This window comes from Chrysoperla carnea, chromosome 4, assembly GCF_905475395.1.
Source record: "Chrysoperla carnea chromosome 4, inChrCarn1.1, whole genome shotgun sequence".
Taxonomy (NCBI): Eukaryota; Metazoa; Arthropoda; class Insecta; order Neuroptera; family Chrysopidae; genus Chrysoperla; species Chrysoperla carnea.
Window position 1 is genome coordinate 76168518 of NC_058340.1, and position 19945 is coordinate 76188462.

Consider the following 19945-nt stretch of genomic DNA (forward strand, 5'->3'; position numbering starts at 1 on the left):
GGAATCTATTGGTTTAAGGGAAAAGTTTTTCAAATAAAAAATGTAGAGGACATTGTCAGCTACATTTTGCTTATAACCTTCATGGTTATTAACAAATATGACTATCAGTTGTTACAAACTTAAACTTAAAATATTTTCCAACTAAAATATTTCAGTATTACCAACTAAAATTCTTTTGTTATACCATGTATATATGAAATATACATAGTATATTAAGTTTAGTCCCAAGTTTTTATACCATGTATATATGAAGTATACATAGTATATTAAGTTTAGTCCAAAGTTTGTAACGCCTAAAAATATTCATGCTACGAAAAAAATTTTGGTATAGGTGTTCATAGAATCACCTAATTAGTCCATTTCCGGTTGTCCGTCCGTCTGTGGACACGATAACACAAAAACGAAAAGAGATATCAAGATGAAATTTTTATAGCGTACTCAGGACCTAAAAACTGAGGTCAAGTTCGTAAATGAGCAATATGGGTCAATTGGGTCCGTAGGACCCATCTTGTAAACCGTTAGAGATAGAACAAAAGTTTGAATGTAAAAAATGTTCTTTATAAAAAAATAAACAACTTTTGTTTGAAACATTTTTTTGTAAACATCACTGTTTACCCACGAGGGCGCTTATTAGGTGCAAATTTTATAGTATGCATTAATATGGGAATATCAGTGTGTGTGTAGCTATTTAAAAGTGGATATCTTTTTTTATTAACGTGACGTCAAAAAACAAACGATTGCTTCATCAACACTGTCTATACATTGTATTTCAAGAATTAACTCTGCCAATTGTTCATTTTCACTTGTTTTTATTTATAATTTACTAGCTTGTTATACCATCTATCATCGTCAGTTAGAAATAAAAATCGCCTTACACTTGCACATATAAGATATTTATCTGTTTACTGATATAACACCTGTTTATCTTAGGTTAGATTCTAAATCAACAACATGCTTGCTTTAATATCAAAATCAATTGTAAACCGATTCTGATACTGATGAATTATTTTATTATTTTTATTTTATTCTTTTAATGGTGTATACTTTGGAATTGATAAGATCAAAATTAGATTGTCGTTAATTTTAATACAAAGATCGTTCAATATGAAAAAAAGAAAGATTTCTAAAACGAAAGGAAACTTGCTAATATCAGTTCCATCGTTTTTAACTGTTCATTGTAAATATAATTTAATATTTAGTACATTTAACATTGTAATTACAAAAGTAACTAATGCAATTTTAACTTGTTTTAGTGTCCAAAACTATTTGCAACAAACAGCTGAATCATATAATTATTGAAATAAATGAAAATGAATCAATTGACGAACAACTTTCATTAATTAAATCAAAGGTATCATCAAATTAGTTTTAGTGGAGTGTCTGGAAGTTTTGACGTCGAATTTCGGTAATAGTGAATGAATTTGTATGGTCGAAGTGGGATTGTGGTTTTTATAGCATAAATTGCAAAGTTTATCACTTTTTTTTGTGTGATCTTGATTTTTCGATTTAAAAACAAAATTAAAATTTGAGCATATAGTTATTTTAAATAGTATGTATATCCTGTATATATGAAAAATATATAGCAAGGTAAAAAACATATAACAAGCAGACGTTTTTATAGCGTATTTAGGACGTACAAAGTGAGTTTGCGTTTGTAAATTTCAATTGAGTATCTTTTAAACCATTAGAGATAGAACAAAAGTTTAAATTTAAAAAAGGTTTCTTATAAATAAATAAACAACTTTTGTTTGAAACATTTTTTCGTAAACACCACTGTTTACACGTGAAGGCGCAAATTAGGACAAAACTTTGGCGTCCGTTTTCTACAAAGCTATATAAAATTGGAGTTGACAGGTAAACAGTGATGTTTACGAAAAAATATTTCAAACACAAGTTGTGTATTTTTTTATAAGAAACATCTTTTATATTTAAACTTTTGTTCTATCTCTAACGGTTTACAAGATGGGTCCTGCGGAGCCAAGACCCAATTGACCTATGATGCTCGTTTACGAACTTGACCTCAGTTTTTACGTCCTGAGTACGCTGTAAAAATTTCAGCTCGATATCTTTTTTCGTTTTTGATTTATCGTGTCCACAGACGGACGGACGGACGGACAGCCGGAAATGGACTAATTAGGTGATTTTATGAACACCTATGAAAAAAATTTTTTCCTAGCATCATTATTTTTAAGCGTTACAAACTTGGGACTAAACTTAGTATACCTTGCATATTACATATATATACTCAATGTCAAAAAAATGCTCGTTTTAAAACATTCTAAGTGTTACTATTATAACATAACATATGATGAGTACGCTTAGAATGTTTTAACTGTGGTATTTTTTTTATACAGTGAGTATACATGGTATAAAAACCGACAAATGTTTCGGGTACGGAACCCAAAACTCGCACTTGAACTATAGCTAAGAACAGTCTCCATTAAATTACCTTTGTTCCTTATAGCTCTCTCCAAACTGCACCGATTTTGATTATTATCGCCTCTTTTTTATTTTATTTTTTTGGGTACGGAACCCTAAACTCGCACTTGAAATATAACTATGAACGCTCTCAGTTAAATTACTTTTCAAACAAACAAAAAATCAAATTCGGTTCATCCGTTTGGGAGCTACGATGCCACAGATAGTCACGCACAGCGGTCAAACTTATAAGACGCCTCTTCAGAGGTTAAAAATCAAGATCACAATTTTTTAAGAGATAAACTTATTCATATATATTATTAGCTAAACATTCTATAAATTTTCTTTATTTTCCATTCACTATCTCGAAGATCCGAGCTTTTTATGTTTTTAATACTCCAGGAGCTCTACTATTTGGTATTTATTTTAAAAACGGCATTGCATGAAAGTAACTCATTGACTACACACCTGATTTATGATTTTAGATGTCGTTATTAAATGAAGTTGACAAATATAAAGTATTATTGATGGTATATTTAATATGTCCTTATAAACATCCTGCTAAAAAGACACTAGCTAGAATATTATCGATTCAAGATAAAGAAACATCAGATGAAGAATTCGTGAATAATTTACAAGATTATCTTCAAGCTATCATTGAACATGATCAACATTTAAAATATTTTAGATACGCTATAAATACATGTTTCGATCATTTCCCTGCAGGTGTCCAAGCTGTAAAAAATATCTTGGAACAAGTTCTTCAAAAAATTCCCGATCATTTGACATATTTAAATTCTATAATAAGGTAATTATTATTAGGCAGAGAGCCGTTAGATTTATACCTCACAATCCAGGAACAGTCAATGAATATAAAAACTGTTCCACTGCATTGTTAAAAGCTTACTCAAAGAAATTAATAACAAACATTTGTGCGATTTTCCCCAGAGAGTGGAAGTCTCCCCTTCACGGGGGTGGAAAAGTTTGTACAGAAAATGACAACGGTTATCGATATAGAAAAAAATTCGAAAAATTAATACTTTCCGAGCTATTGGCGATTGAAATTCAGAGTATTTAACGTCAAATAACTGACAAATTTTTAAGGAAGTATATCGTAACTTTTTAAAATCCCATAAAAAACCATGAAAATGAGAAAAGTTTCAAATCATTTGCATAAAAATTGACAGAGTTATGATCAAAACAAAGCTTCTCAGATCGTTCTTTTTATGTTTCATTCAGCACAAAAACTGATTAATTTACCACGGGAACTAAAATTAATGCTGACCGCTTTCCAATTAACTTTATTTTGGTACTGAAAACATAATCAAAAAGAAATTTAAATGACAAAATGTTTTTCGAAAAATACAAAAAAATTAATGCCTTTATCGTTAAATAACTCGAAAAATAATAAAGTTACAGAAAAAGTTTGAGGGAAAAAATTTAGCTATTTTTCAACAAAATATTTTATCTTCTTAACTTTTTTTGTAACTTAATTTTTTTTCGAGTTAACGATAAAGACATTTTTTGTATTTTTCGAAAAAAATTTTTGCATTTAAATTGCAATATTTCAAAAAATATATATCCGTAAATCTCAGAACTTTTTGAGCCTGTTGCCAATACCTAAATAAAGTAAATTGGTAAGTGGCAAGCATTAATTTTGGTTTCTGTGATAATTTCATCAGTTTTTGCGCTGAATAAAACATAAAAAAAAATCTCTTGAGAATATACGAAAGTTCGAAAAATTTTGAGACAAAATAAAAAAAACTTGTAGTCATACATCAATAATAAAATTATTTTTTATTATTTTAATTATTTAATGTAATATAGTATGTACTACCAAAAACCTAATATAAATTCAATTAATAAAAAGAAAGGTGCGAGAAACTTTGTTTTCATCATAACTCTGTTAATTTTTGTGCAAATGACTTGAAACTATTTTCATTTTCATAGTTTTTTAAAATACTTTAAAAGTGTAAATTATACTTTCTTCAAAAAACGTCTAATTTTTGTTTTTAACTTCTTTTAGTAAGCTTTAAACAATGTAGCCGAACAGTTTTTATAGATTCATTGACTGTTCTTGGATTCCGAAATTTTGAGATATTTATACCTTACGACTCTCTGTTAAGTACCTACAGTACAAAACATTTAGTCTACAATTTTTATTTATGGAAGCCATTATTGCTAGGGAAACCTGTTGATCTATTTTCAGTTTTTCCGGGTATTTCGTTTTTTAATTAGTCTACATTACAGACAAGGTATAGTTTCGTGCTTAACACACTTACGAAACTTCGTGAGTGGCTTCATTTCAGTGTAATAACATTTACATTTACGAAAACTTTGAAATTGTGGCGTTTTCAATGTGTAAGACGGAAAACATGCCAATAAAATGACCTATTGAAAAAATATGAACACCCATTTTTTTTTTCTTGAATGCAAGATAAATGAATAAAATAAGAGAGAATAATAGTGGCCTACAAAAATATTGGGCCATTTGATGTGATCTCCACCCCCAATAAAACGAGGGTATGAAAATTTATCAACAACGGGCTAACTTTTACAGAAATATTTAGTAAATATTAGTAAAATTTAATGCTCATGCTGACAAATTTCATGAGTCGTTTTCTGAGACTTACGCCTTGAACATGTCAATTTAACGACTATATGTTTTATTATGAACACTTGTAGACCACGAAAGCACATGACAGTTGAGCTGTTTTATGATCAAAAAATTTAGTGGCCTCCAAATATATTGAGCCGTATTTCGTAACATACCTACATCGATTGATAGTGCCTAGTCCCCTGGTTATCAACCACAGTACATGTATGTAGGTAATCATTTGAACAATAAAACTAGGGTGTTCGACATGACAGGCGGGGATCCAGCCCTCAAAAAAGGAGATGGGCACGGCACAGCTATCCGAAAATCGGCCGAATGCGAGCCGGATTATGATCTCGCTCATGTTCGATATAGTGCATTCCTGCAAAGGGGATGTTTACAAATATATGACGCCCTGACCAATATTTTGTACAGTGTATTTGGCCACTTGGGCAAAGCCGAGGGAAATTTAATAAATCTGTTAGATGTTGGTTTGTTCGCTCACAAAAATTACAAATGTAAATGTGTGTTTGTTTGCACATCACAGTGTCGTCACATTTAGACTCTAAACTACTGAACCAATTTTGATGAAATTTTCAAATTAAATTAAACGCCAGAATACATTTTACATTAAATAATTTTATTTATGTGCTCACAACAAATTCAAGCTTTCGTTTTTTTTTTCGCGAAAGCATTGATAATGTCATCAATAACCTAATATTTAGGAGAGCTAACCCGACTTATCTGTCCCACTGAGACACGCAACCAAGATTTTATCCCGTAAAGTATAGAAAACGATTTCTCTACGGTAGCTACGCTCGCCGGAGGAGTTTTCAGTATTTGTAAGAACATTTTTATATTAGGGCTCAAATCTTGATCGCATGCTTCGATGAGATGAGTTACCGACTCTGGTATGGCGGAATTGTTTTCACATTCAGTTTTCCATTTGGCTATCCAGAGTCGATATTCATTTATAACAGTTGATTCACTATCATTAATGAATCACTGGTACATCTGATCTACTTTTTCCACTGCCTAAATATCGATATTCAAGTCCTTGACACCAACATTTGGTTCAGGTAGTAAAATTCCCAACTGAAATTGGTCGAGTACCCCCGGAGACAATCTTTGCCCTAAATCTTTGAAAACGGAATATTAGGGCTATGATTTTTTTTCGCAAACATTACGCTAGATTTATGTATCTGTGGGCGTTCTAACAATAGTTCTTTTTTCTATCGCTAGATAGAATCTTAGCATTAAAATCCAATACTTTATGAATTAATTGTAATATTAGCTTAAAAAAGACATACTTCTGATTTAGTAGTCAACTCAATATGTGTGTACATTCCCTTCATTTGACTTCTTGATCAAGATATTTATTATGTCATAACATAAAATTTTCTTGTACTTACTTTAAATTATCTCTATTATGGTTTATTTCTTTTGATAACTCACAGCTCATTTTTTTGAATGAAAAATATAAATTGACAGATTGTAAATTATTTTCAAAATATTCTTAAAATTCATGGCAAGCTGAATCGATTAAAAAAGTTTTAGTTTCCCATGTAACACATCGTCGGATTTTGAGGTCGTTTTAAATTGTTGCACATTTTTTGGTTTTACCTTCCAACCAGCCAACAAGTTATAACGTGCGATAAAGAACATAGTTCCAAAAATTGCCTTTATCGTTAAATAACTCGAAAAATAAAAATAAAGTTACAAAAAAATTTAGCACTTTTCTGACAGAATATTTTGCCTTCCAAACTTTTTTATGTAACGATAAAGACATTTTATTTTGTTTTTTTCGAAATTTTTTTGCATTTAAATTCCAATATTTCCAAAAATATAAATCTTAAACTGCTAGAACTTTTGAGAAAAGTGTAAAAATTTAAAAAAAAAAAAAAAAGTCTAAATTTTTCAATTATTTAACGTTAAATACCCCGCATTTCAATCGCCAATAACTCTGAAAGCATTGACTTTTCGGAATATTCTTATATGACACTTTTTGCTTAGATTTCATCGCTTTATCGATTCCCGTTGACATTTTTAACATATACTTTTCCACCCCCTAGATGGAGTGGTTATCACCCCCTGGACAAAAGCACCAATAGGCACTATATATATTTTCATCTAGAGGGTGAACAAAGTTTAATCCCAAATTTTCATATAAATCGGTGCTATAAGTCAAAATTTAGAAATTTCGTTTTTCTCTTCGTTTATTGGAGTAAAATAATTTTAAAAAAATTTTCCTGAGGCATAATAAACAATACATTTAAATCATCGTTAGGACCATTTGAAGAGAATCGCATACAAAAATTGAGATGGAACTGTACTATTACATAATTTCTAATTACAATGAAATTATTTAATTTCGTTTGTGTTAAAACTCAACTTTTCTTTCAAACTGAATAATTACTGAATATGTGGCCATAACAATTTTAATTGGTGATTTATAGTAATTAATTAGAGTCAAAATTATGCTTGTTGAATGAAATATACAAATTTAAACCTTAAATTTTACTCTGCGCTGTAAAGCGACTAGCTGAAGTTGTGGTCAACGGAAAGTGTCTAACGATACTGGATGCTACTTTAGAGTGATTTTTACAAAACATATGCAGGATGTAGACAAAAAATCAGCTGAGTTATTTAAGTATGATGAAGATAAGTATGATGAAGGCGCTGACATCTTAGCTAAGATGTCAGCGCCACCAGTAAAAAATATCTTCACCATACTTAAATAACTCAGCTGATTTTTTCCTTGAATTAAAAGGCAAAAGATACCTACTTTATTATACGCATTTTAATGTGCTGTACTCTTTTTTTAACACGCTTTTATGAGCTTCATACGTGTGTTAGTATGTAACGGAACTTTAACCATGATTTTGACCCCCTTCAAAACATTGGATTAATTCGAAATTTGACATACGTATTAAACACCGACGATAATACAATAATTAAATAAATTTATTTGGTTATCCTGATGAGGCTTTTCAGGATTAACGATTTCAATATCTGAAAAAATATACATTTATTTGCGCTCCCACCATAATTTATACTGAATTTTTGATAAATAATAATAGTCTAAGAAACTAAAAAACACGCTTTTGTAACAAGCTGAAACAAACGGTAGAAGATAATTTCTTTAAATTCAAAAAAATCATTTTAGCGCAAAAATAGGGTGGGGGTGTTTTTAAGATATTTTAAATGTCTATAAAATATTTACATTAATTGAAATTTAGCACCTCACGCTTGTTTACTATAAAATGATTTTATTAAATTTAAAAAAATGAAGTAAATGTTGTTTTTATTTACAGTAGTGAATCAGAGTCTGTGCCAGTGTCATCAAAGAATAAAAAAGATATTGCTGAGGAAATACACGATTATTCTCGCGCAATTATTAGTGTTGTATCACTTTGTACAAATTACAAAGTACTTAATATTGAATTGAATCCATCCAAGTTAATTATGATTGTGGACTTGTTGATCCAAAACAATTCAATGTTCTTATCAATGGATACTAAATGTAATTTTGGAATGATTATTGTACAATGTGCAAGATTGTTATCAATTAATAATGGTGCAGAAGCTGGTCCTGATGTTGGTGCTTTAAAAGAGGTAACAAAATACTATATCATTTCATTTTACTACAGGCAGCAAGAATAAGCAGAAAGAGTTCCCAGATTTGGAAAGCTAATAAAAATTAAACTAACATGTAAAAAAAATGCCCGGCACGCTTTTTCCGCATTTTTTCATGGTAGGATATATCATTCTTGAATTTTTCTATTATTCTTAGACAATAAAAAACGCGAAGCGTTATTCTAGGGTGATATTTTGGTATCTGATATAACGCGGCGCGCCTTATCGCCTATAGCATGAAGGTTATAAGAAGGAGAACGATCGCTATAGAAAATATTGTCCCCGAAATATGGATAAAATAAGTGAGGCGCTGCGATCGCTAAGTAGTATCAATAAAAGCGGGCTGTTGTGCGCTAATTTGAAATGATATATCAATTTGTACATTATGCAACTAACTTCATCTACTTGTACTCATAAACAGCTAACTTCGCAGATACTACTTCTTGATGACAGCGCGGCTGGTGGCTGAAAAATGAACTATAAATTCTACAAATTTTCAGGGACAGACGCGCTAATGCTTTAACACGTGGCGATCGTTCTCCTTCTTTATAACCTTCATGGCCTATAGCATACATAAGGTTTGTGAGCGTCATGCATGGATAATAAAACGCGAAGCGTCCTTAATACGCGCGCTTTTTCTGCATTATTTTCATTCTTGAATCTATCAATATTTATCATTATTTTTGGATCTATCCATTATTTTTGGATCTATCCATTATTTTTGGATAGTAAATAACGTGAACGCCCTTCCGTATGGAAGGGCGCCATTTTAAGAACCATTGAGCATTATTTTGTGCCGCAAAAAACGCGCCATTTAGGTACCTGATAAAGCGCGAAGCGTTATTGAAGGTCGCGATGCGCCTTTTCGCCTGTAGAATACATTGGATTTTTTACCATCATACTCGGATAATATAACGCGAAGCTATATTGATATTCTGCATTTTTTTTTATTGTTGGATCTATCAATATTTACCATTATTCTTAGATAATAATGCTTCGGGTGCTATTTAGGTATCTGATAGAACGCAAGCGTAATTGATAAGCGCGGTGCGCCTTTTCGCCTGTAGAACACATAAGATTTGTGACGGTCATGTTTGGGTTATATAACGAGAAGCGTTATTGAAATGATAAGCTCGGTTTTTGTGCATTATTTGTTGGATTCGGTTGTTGGATTTGTCAATATTTATCATCATTCTTGGATCTAACCAGTATTATTTGATAATTAATATCGCGAAGCGTTTTTGTTAGAGTTTTTAAAGTTATGGTAAAATAGTAAGAAACAAAACACAGTTTATATTTGAATAAAGAAAATAATGTTTTAATTAATGAGAAAATTACTACATGTGCTTATCATTCAGTACACACAGATATATAATGATACGAACAACTCTATCTTAATCACACAGTGTCCATTAACCATCTACATTATTCTAGAACATTCTATTGTATTCTGTACAGTACAAACTCCAGAAAGGTTATTTTGAAATCAGAAAATGAAATGCAAATAAAGTAAATTTTTGAGTTTTTCAAAATCTTAAAATCATTTTCGAAGATCTTTTATAAAGTTCTGAAGAGTAATTACTGATTGTTTGATTCTAAAGCCTCAATTTTTAACTTCCCACTATAGAAAGTTATTGTAACACCATATCTTTACGTTTTATGGTTAGGACAAGGCATTTACACTAATTTGGAGAAGAAATATGCGTGTGTGTGTGTGTGTAAGTACGTAGGTTCGTAGACATTCTTTTCGTCGTCGATACCCGCGATGAATTAAAGGCAATATGACCCGAAAATTATTCATAACATTCGGTCGAGCTGTTTCGAGCCGGGTAAGCTTTTTCTTAAATTTTATCCTAATCGGTATCGCGCGAACAAAAAATTGATATCAATTTGGTTGAGGTGTCGATCGAACCGTATTAACATTAATATGATCCGAAAATAATTTCATAACATTCGGTCGAGCCGGTGAAATTTTTCTGAAACTTTTTCCTGGTCGATATTGCGCGAACAATTAATGATATCGACTTCGTTGAGGTGCCGATCGAAGCGTATTAACGAAGCGAAATTCATTACATTCGATCGAGTCGGCCGAGTTTTTATTTTTTTAATTTTTTTATAACTTTTTATTATGCTGGGAAGTTATTCGTGTGGACCTCAAGAGTCGTACCAGACTCTATCCCCTGCTTGTTAATTGTTAAAATTTGTTTAATTTATAAAATTTATTATGAATAATTAAATTTTTACCCATGTATATGAAATATACCAAGGTTTACTAAGCTGAGTCCCAAGTTTGTAACGCTTAAAAATATTGATACTATGAACAAAATTTTGGTATAGTTTTCATAAAATCACATAATTAGTCCATTTCCTGTTGCCTGTCTGTGTGTCTGTCGTCTGTCTGTCGTCTGTCAGTCGTCTGTCCGTCTGTCATCACGATTACTCAAAAACGAAAAGAGATATCAAGCTGAAATTTTTATAGCGTGCTTAGGACGTAAAAAGTGAGGTCGAGTTCGTAAATGAGCAACAAAGGTCAATTGGGTCTTGGATCCGTAGAACCCATCTTGCAAACTGTCAGAGATAGAACCAAAGTTGAAATATAAAAAATGCTTCTTATGAAAAAATAAACAACTTTTGTTTGAAACATTTTTTCGTTAACATCGCTGTTTACCTTTGAGAGCGCAAATTATGAGCAAGTTGTATAGTATGTATTATATGGGAATATCAGTAATATATGTGTGACATGTATGTATGTGTAATGTGACAGATTAATCAACACTGTCTATACATAGTATTTCAACAATTATCTCATTCAATGGTTTGTTTTCACTTGTATATAATATGGAATAGTTTATTTTTTTGTATTCTAGTAATATATTTGAGTTTCATTGTAGTTAAGTGTTTTAACGTGGACAATGTCGCTACAAATACAAATTTTTAACAATTAAAAAAAAATTTAGTCTTTAGAATTAAACAATCTGTTCGCTATTCAGAATTTTATAAAAGATGTTCAGAAGTCATTTTAAAATTTTGAAAACTTCAAAAATTTAATTTATTTACATTGATTTTTAGCTTTGTATATATAATAACTCAAAACGGTGAACTTAAGAAAAAATCACAAGGAGCCTTTTTGAAATAAAGTTACCCAGAAAACCTCGGGTAAATAATTGAAATATTTAACGTTTTTTGAAAAAAATATATCGTACACTTTTAAAAGTAGTATAAACAAGTGAAAACAAACAATTGACTGAGTTAATTGTTGAAATACCATGTATAGACAGTGTTGATTACTCTGTCACATTATACATACATACATGTCACACTTATATAACTGATATAGCCATAACATACATACTATACAATTTGCGCATAATTTGCGCTCTTAAAGGTAAACAGTGATGTTTACGAAAAAATGTTTTAAACAAAAGTTGTTTATTTTTTTATAAGGAACATTTTTTGTTCTATCTCTAACGGTTTACAAGATGGGTCCTACGGACCCAAGACCCAATTGATCTATGTTGCTCATTTACGAACTTGACTTCAGCAACTTTTTTATTTTCAAGGTTTTTTATAGTTCTTTAAAAAGTGTACAATATTACTTTTTACAAAAAACGTCCAATTTTTGAGTTACTTAACGTTAAATACTCCGAATTTATATCGTCAATAACTTAAACAGTATTGACTTTTCGAAATATACTTAAATGACACTTTTTTTTGCTTAGATTTCATCACTATCGATTTCCGTTGCCATTTTCAACATATATTTTGCTACTCCCTAGAAGGGGTGTTTACTCTTTGCGGCGTTCGTACGCCGAAAGTATTTAATTTATGAAAAAAATGGTCTGGGCATAAATTTTTTCTAGTTTAATTTTGTATGCAGATTTTTTCCTCGTAAAATGACTCGAAGAGGAGAATTCGTCAAAAAACTACTTTTCGACGCCATTTTTTCAATATACCGAAGCGAGCGGCAACGATACGAAATATCAAAGTGGAAATTCGAAAAGAGCTCCTCAAAATCTATAAATTCACTCATTTATAAAACTCCCGGAAAACTTTCCAGGTAACCCCTTTTTTGAACCAAATGATTTTGAAAATTGAAAGAATGGTAAAATTTCTTACAAAATAATGTACAATGGCTTAAAAGGAGGCAGTTTAAGTTTTCGAATGATATCAGAAAAATTTCAGTGCTATGATTATTGAAGATGGTACATATGATTTTGGTTGGAAAGCGAATATCTTGGTTCAAAAAGCTCGTAACAATAATTTTTAAAATTTTGGTGCGCTTCTAAACTTCATATAAAATTTGGGGATAACATTTTTTTATAAAATGGGTCCAGGCGAAAAAATGTCTAAAATATTTAAAAAAATTTGTTTTTTGACATGTTTTAACAACGAAAATTGGGAGAGTGTTAAATTTTTTTTACAAATCAATATCCAAGGGCCTACAAGAATGATATCAGAAAAATTTCACTGCGATTTGTTTGAAAAGTGAATATCTTGGTACCAAAAGATGATTTGAACAATAGATTCCAAAATTAGAAAATACAAGTTTTCAAACGAGCTATAGTTGTTCCAAATTCGATTATTTTTCGCAGAGATATAGCTGTTTGAAATTTTGGTAAAATTTTTTGTTAAAAAAATTTGCCTTTAATACTTTGGTTCTGTATATTTGGTTGTGTATACATATATTGTTATTCTTTATCAAGAAATTATAACCCCAAAATAATTTAAATAAAAAAGTTCATAAAAAAAACTAAAACCCCTACAACTACAAAATCACGCTCTAAAAAGTATGAAAACAAAATATTTTCAGCCGAAATTGTTATGATAATGACCGTTATGTGGTAAATTTTTTAGTATTATTTTCTTGTTTTCATACTTTTTAGAGACTGGTTTTGTGGAGACTAGTGTTCGTGGTTTTAGTTTTTTGAACTTTTTTTAAAATTTATAATCAAATATAAAATGTATTATTCAAAAATAAATTTTGTGCGTGTATTTTTTAAAGATAATTTGTAAACTGTTACGCATCAAATTAAATGATATGGATGAAGAACTATGGCCTAAAATGAAATTTACGACGGAATCTGAAAGAATTTGTATTGTAATTGGAATTTTAAACACGCTATCAACTGTTCAACTTTATCAAGTGATCAATAATTGCGAACCTTTAATAATATCATTGTCAAAATATTTATTTGAAATAGCAGATACTTCTTGGTAAGTAATGTTTATCAATTTTAAATTTAGTCATCCAGGTTGATCCAGACTACAGTGTCGATCACAGTTCTTTTTCTATTTGTTCTTGGTCTGGTGAAATCTGCCTGCCATTCACATTAGGGTGCGCTCAAAGAAATGTTTTTGCTTGAACTCATTCAAAGGCAAAAAAACCTTAAAAAAAGAAACGTTTCGGCATCTAGTTTAAGACCCTACTAACGCGTACTGTCGGAAGTGCTGGGGTTGCGATAATTAACGCTATATATACATAAAAAAACGATATTTGACCAATATCTCGGAAACCATCAACTTTATGACAAAAAATTTCAAACAAAAATTGTCAGAAATTTTTTTTCCTAAACAAAATGTAGAATCAAAAATTGTGATATCTTCAGCCTTTTTTCCGAAAATCGGCAAATACGACCAAATATATTTATTTATATGCTAATTCAAAATATCTTGAAACTAATTTATTTTATAACAAATTTTATTAAACAAAAGCTGTCGGAAATTTTGTTTTCTAAAAAAAAAAAAAAATGAAAAGTGCAGAATTTCGATATCTTTGTCGTTTTCAATTCGATCAATTATATATAAATATATATATTTTTAATTATCCAATCATTATGTTCGAATTATGCGTAAACAGTCCTGAATTTGTTTTACATACTTTGGGGTTTTGTTGTCCCTGATTGCGAATATGATGATAAAAAATATCCAAAGCGCACCTGGAGGTATGTGGAAATATACAAGGTATTTTTTGTAGTTATCTTGAAGAGCCTTAAATTTGTATACAAATACAGTTTCTGTGTTAAAATTAAAACAATTTTAATCAATAAACTTGATAATATTTAAAATTATTAGCATATGGGTACTATTGCTTCACAACATTCGATCATGTAGATAACTGGACGAAGATAATTAATTTTGCACCATCTAAAGATCGGGTAGTACTTTCTATAGACGACGTCGATACTATTTTTTATCGTCATATTCGCAATCAGCGACCTCAAAAACCCCCGAGTTACAAACTTCAGGACTTTTTACAAATAATTCGAAGATAATGATTGAATAATTAACAAAAACTATACAAAAAGTTTATCGTTTTGAAAAAGGTTAAAGATGTCGAAATTGTTGATTTCTTTTAGAAAAAAAAATTTCCAAAAACTTTTGTTTGAAAATTTTTTTTATAAATCAATTAGTTTTTTTATAAATCAAGATATTGTTAATTAGCATATAAGTATATATATTTAGCTGTTTTTCTCGATTTATGGGAAAATGGCTGAAGATACAATCTGACTTTGATCCCTTTGATTCGTTGTTTTGAGTCGTCCTGGAACTATCTTATATGTGATCTTTATGAATAGAAATGTAATTATGCTCGTTGGTTCAAAATCTAAAATTCCCGATTGCTTGTAAATAATGAAACAACGTTATATTTGAATACACGTATATTTTATATAAATAACTAGCAGTTACACTTTGAGATAAATGGGTTTGAAGATAAAACGCAGGCGACGACACCAACATCCTCAAATTTTAATGAATAGAACGCAAGATATGGTCTTAAACGCAAAAAAAGCATTTTCCAAGAAGAAAGGGTAAATTTCGAGAATACGCAAAATTAGATAGTAGTATAGTCTCAAAACAACCCCCTATCGAATTAATGAATAAAAAATCACTTCTCTTTGATTTTCGTAAATGCACTATAAACTTCACTTCATTTGCTATCTTTTATTCTCGTTTTCGTTTACAATTTCGTTTTAATTTTTGATGTGGAATCCTATTATTTTTTTTTTAATACACCCGTCATTTATACTTGTTGATCATAGGTGAAATAATTTTTAAAATCGGTTAAGTAGTTTTTCAATAGGCCTTTTCATCATGTCATAAGCGCAAGTGCAGAGTTTATTTTTTCGTAGTGACAGCAATAAGTAGGACTAAGATAGAAGATATTTGTTATTCATTTTATCACATTGGTTATAAATCATTTAGTACGAAACAAATGTGAATCGTGATTTTAAAATGAAAAGCCCTATTGATCTATTCTAATGTATCCAAAAACTTTCATCGCACTTTTTCACCACCTTTATCTATTTACATAGTCATAGCCCTAGGAGTTTTGGCTGTTCGTTGATATGTCAGTAGTCTGTTATTATTTATTATAATATATGAAAAACTGGAATGATTGATTTTCCTTTTTTGATTAGTGCATAACTATTAGTAGTTCTGTGTGAAATATTCTTTCTAAGATATTTGATTTTGTAAGAAAATCTATTATACTAGTTTTCCTTTAGGAATCTTATAAAATAATTCAAATTTCTATCTTCAATGGTTTTGTCCTCGACTTTTTCTGCCGTTTTGAATTTTAAGTATATAGCTTTATAACTATTGTTTCAAATATTTCGTGCAACGATAAAATTATAGTTTAAGATTTTCGATTTATAAAGAAGTAGTCCTAACATACCGCTTGTGAGAAGAATAATTAGAATTCTCTTTTGCTCATATTGTAAACCTCATTAAAAATTAAAAAAACCTTAGTATCATCATCATTACAGCAAACGTTGATTTATATTTGTCTATAAAATTATTTACATGGGGCTTTTATATACAAAATTTCATTCCTTTTTCCACCACCTTAGGAGTTAAATTTCTAAAAAAAATCCTTGTTAGTGCTCACTTACGTCATTTAAGGAACGTTATTGCAAAATTTTATGCTTCTAGGCCAAGCGGTTTCAGCTGTGCGTTAATCGAGTCAGTTAATCAGCCAGTTTCTTCTTATATATATAGATATACATTTTGTATTTTTATTGGATTTTAACGCTAAGATGTCAGCGCCACGAGTATCAAAATGTAAACCATGCTCGTTACAATCAGCTGATTATTTCAATGATTAAAGAGAGAGGAGATATATGTTTTACTATACATTTTAATGTGCTGTGCTATACTTGGCGTTCTACCAGATACAGTCTTTCTTAGCATTAAAATCCAATACCTTTGGGTGCACATGTCCTTGCATATAAAGAATTATTATGTACATTCAATGTGTAATTGCAATTTATCACTATTTTAAGAACCGTTTAAAATGTCTCTATGCAAATATCAATTTGAATTTCCCGGTAATTTACTTTATTTCGTTAACTATGATATACACCAATAGATGTCAGGAAAATATTTTGCAATGTATGTTTCAGTTTTTCCTGAAAACACGGATAAAATGACGTTTTTTTAAAATGAAACCTAGCTAGATCGACTTTTCACCCCTAAAAACTCCTGCATACTCAAGATGACAATTTTAAGCCAAAATAAGCATTTCACAAAAATTTCTGGGCTACGTATGCCGTTCGCTGGGGCCCTATGATTAGGATAAGTTAGGTGAATGAATGTTCCTTGGGGTCCTATAAAAACGTTTCATTAAATTCGGTGCTGTTTCCCAGCTTTTCGAATCCGTCCCTACTTATTAATTGTACTAATAATTATTATAATAAATAAATATTATGTGTTTTAGTGCACTCTTAAATACAAATGAACTGTTGATTGTTTGTCGAGGAATTGTGTTAATATCAAAGAAAATTTACAAGCTAATGGAACAAAAGAACAAACATCATGTACAGACTTTGTTACAAATGTTTATAAAATTTGTTTTAATTCACTTGGAACATTACTGTGATACAATTCGTCATAACTCTAAAATAATTATGATCCATCTTGTTAAAAATGCTGTACAAATTATGCAACAAAATGGTAAAATTCTTTCTTTTTATTTTACATAATTTATTTTATTTGTTTATTAGTGGAGTGTCTGGGAGTTTTGACCTCGGATTTCCGTAATAGTGAATAAATTTGTATGGTCGAAGTGGTGTTGTGTTTTTTATAGCATAAATTGTAAAGTTTACCAGTTTTTTTTTTGTGCTCTTGATTTTTCGATTAAAAAAAAAATTTAATTTTTGATCATAAAATTATATTTTAAATAGTATGTATATCCTGTATATATGAAAAATATATAGCAAGGTAAAAAACATATAACAAGCAGAAGTTTTTATAGCGTACTCAGGACGTACAAAGTGAGTTTGCATTCGTAAAGTTCAATTGAGTATCTTTTAAACCGTAATTAGAGATAGAACAAAAGTTTAAATATAAAAAATTCTTATAAATAAATAACCTGTAGATTTACCGTGAACCTGTGGATCTACCGTTTAAACGGTAGTTCTATCCTTTTTCATCATTTTAACCTTTCTACGGGCTCTTTTTTGATTCTACCGTTTTTTAGAATTTTTTTCAGTAAATACAAAATAGGAAGATAATTGATATATAAAAAAAATCGAAAATATTTAAATAAACAAGTATTCTTTTTCTCGATTTCTATCTCTATATAAATAATTAACTTTAATATGTATTAGACTATTTGAATTATTTCAATTATTAATTTATTTTTTAATATGAAATTTACAAAATTTAAAAAAAAGACTGGTAAATGTTTCGGGTACGGAACCCAAAACTCGCGCTTGAAACATAACTAAGAACGCTCTCTGTCAAATTATCTTTCAAACAAACAAAAAATAGATCTAAATCGGTTTATCCGTTTAGGAGCTTCAATGCCACAGACAGGCACACACAGCGGGCAATCTTATAAGACGCCTGCTCGGAGAGCACAATTTTTAAAGAGGCAAACTTGTTCATATATATTATTAGCTAAACATTCTATGTATTTTCTTTATTTTTCATTCACTATCTCGGATATCTCGGAGCTCACTCTGATTTATAACTGATTTTGAAACAAAACCAGAATTATAAATTGGTGTTCTGTAATTCAATCCAGCGCTCTTAGCTCTGATCTGTACAGGTAACGCGACTGGATAGCTAAACTGAATGTTTTAAAACTTTTTACTTAACATTTTATAATTATGATAATATAATGAAGTTGTTTGAATTTGATCATGTGACCAAAAACACTGAAAGTACATTACCCTTATACCGCCAGTACTCGTAGTACAACAATAGCGGTGATTCATGACGAAATTAATTTCCTTAGAGTACAGCGGCAATGTATTGGTAGTCTATAACGGAACGAATTTCTCTCCAGTAAGAGCGCTCGCAGTTTATATCGGAACGCAGCCTAAATTTTGAATAGTCTTAAAGATGGTATAGGGTCGAACTTCACGCATCTGATAGCCAGATGAGCCATATTTTTTATGAAATTTTATTGATTTTTAAACACTTCTATAATTTTTCTATCGAAAAGTGTTTATGGCTATTTTTAAGTAAATTAATTTCAATCAATTATATGATATTACTCTACAAGACTAAATTGATATTTTACAGATGATTCATCAATATTAAATGAATTGGTAAAGTCAGTTTTCAACTCGTCAATGAATAATGAATCTGGATTATATTCATGTCTATCAATTTTATGTACAGAAGCTGGTTGTAACGTTTTATTTAAATATCACAAGAATTTAGCACAAAAAATCATGTCTGACGTGCACCTCGACTCGCCTTATGCTCATCAGGTAACACTAATCTTAATAAACACTCAAATCGATTACAGCTGCATGCTAATTATAATAGAGGCGCGTCAGGGCCCGATTTAGCTATTTAACCGCTCCGGTCAAAAATTATATAATTCGCCCTTTAGACTCATCCCATATACGTGAGGTCTTTTTTAAGTTGACGTATGCTTAAAACTCGATAAATAAATTTAATCGAGGAAAAAGCTTCAAACTAAAAATATTGCTTTCAAAAGCACACATCTTATACCGGCATCAAATTCGATCTAAGTTTTCAGCATTTTGTTAAAATATATCCTCTTCAGAACCCACAATAAAAATATTTAGCTAGATTATAAAATTATTATTAATTAGCTAAACCGATTTCGATTGCTTTAGCAATCCTCTTCAGTAGCATTACTTAAAATTCTTAAAATTAAAAATAAATTACTAAAATACGAAAAATTAAATAAAATAAAATCACTGCATAAATAATAGAAAAGAGAATTAAATAGAAATAAAGTTGAAATATGATGATAGAATATAATATCTCGAGACAACACAAATGAAAACAGGTAACTAAAAGAGGTTGGAAGAG

The 19945-nt window shown here is 30.0% G+C and overlaps 1 protein-coding gene across 1 annotated transcript in view; it reads left to right on the forward strand.

The window, feature by feature from the left end:
* The first annotated feature begins 2903 nt into the window (after window positions 1-2903).
* The window catches only part of LOC123298948 (thyroid adenoma-associated protein homolog), a 75739-nt gene continuing 58697 nt past the window's right edge, over window positions 2904-19945 (forward strand). The window contains exons 1-5 of the mRNA XM_044881048.1: window positions 2904-3226; window positions 8329-8629; window positions 13653-13864; window positions 17367-17602; window positions 19181-19371. Of these exons, the coding sequence (XP_044736983.1) occupies window positions 2904-3226; window positions 8329-8629; window positions 13653-13864; window positions 17367-17602; window positions 19181-19371 (1263 nt within the window). The remainder of the gene's footprint in view (window positions 3227-8328; window positions 8630-13652; window positions 13865-17366; window positions 17603-19180; window positions 19372-19945) is intronic.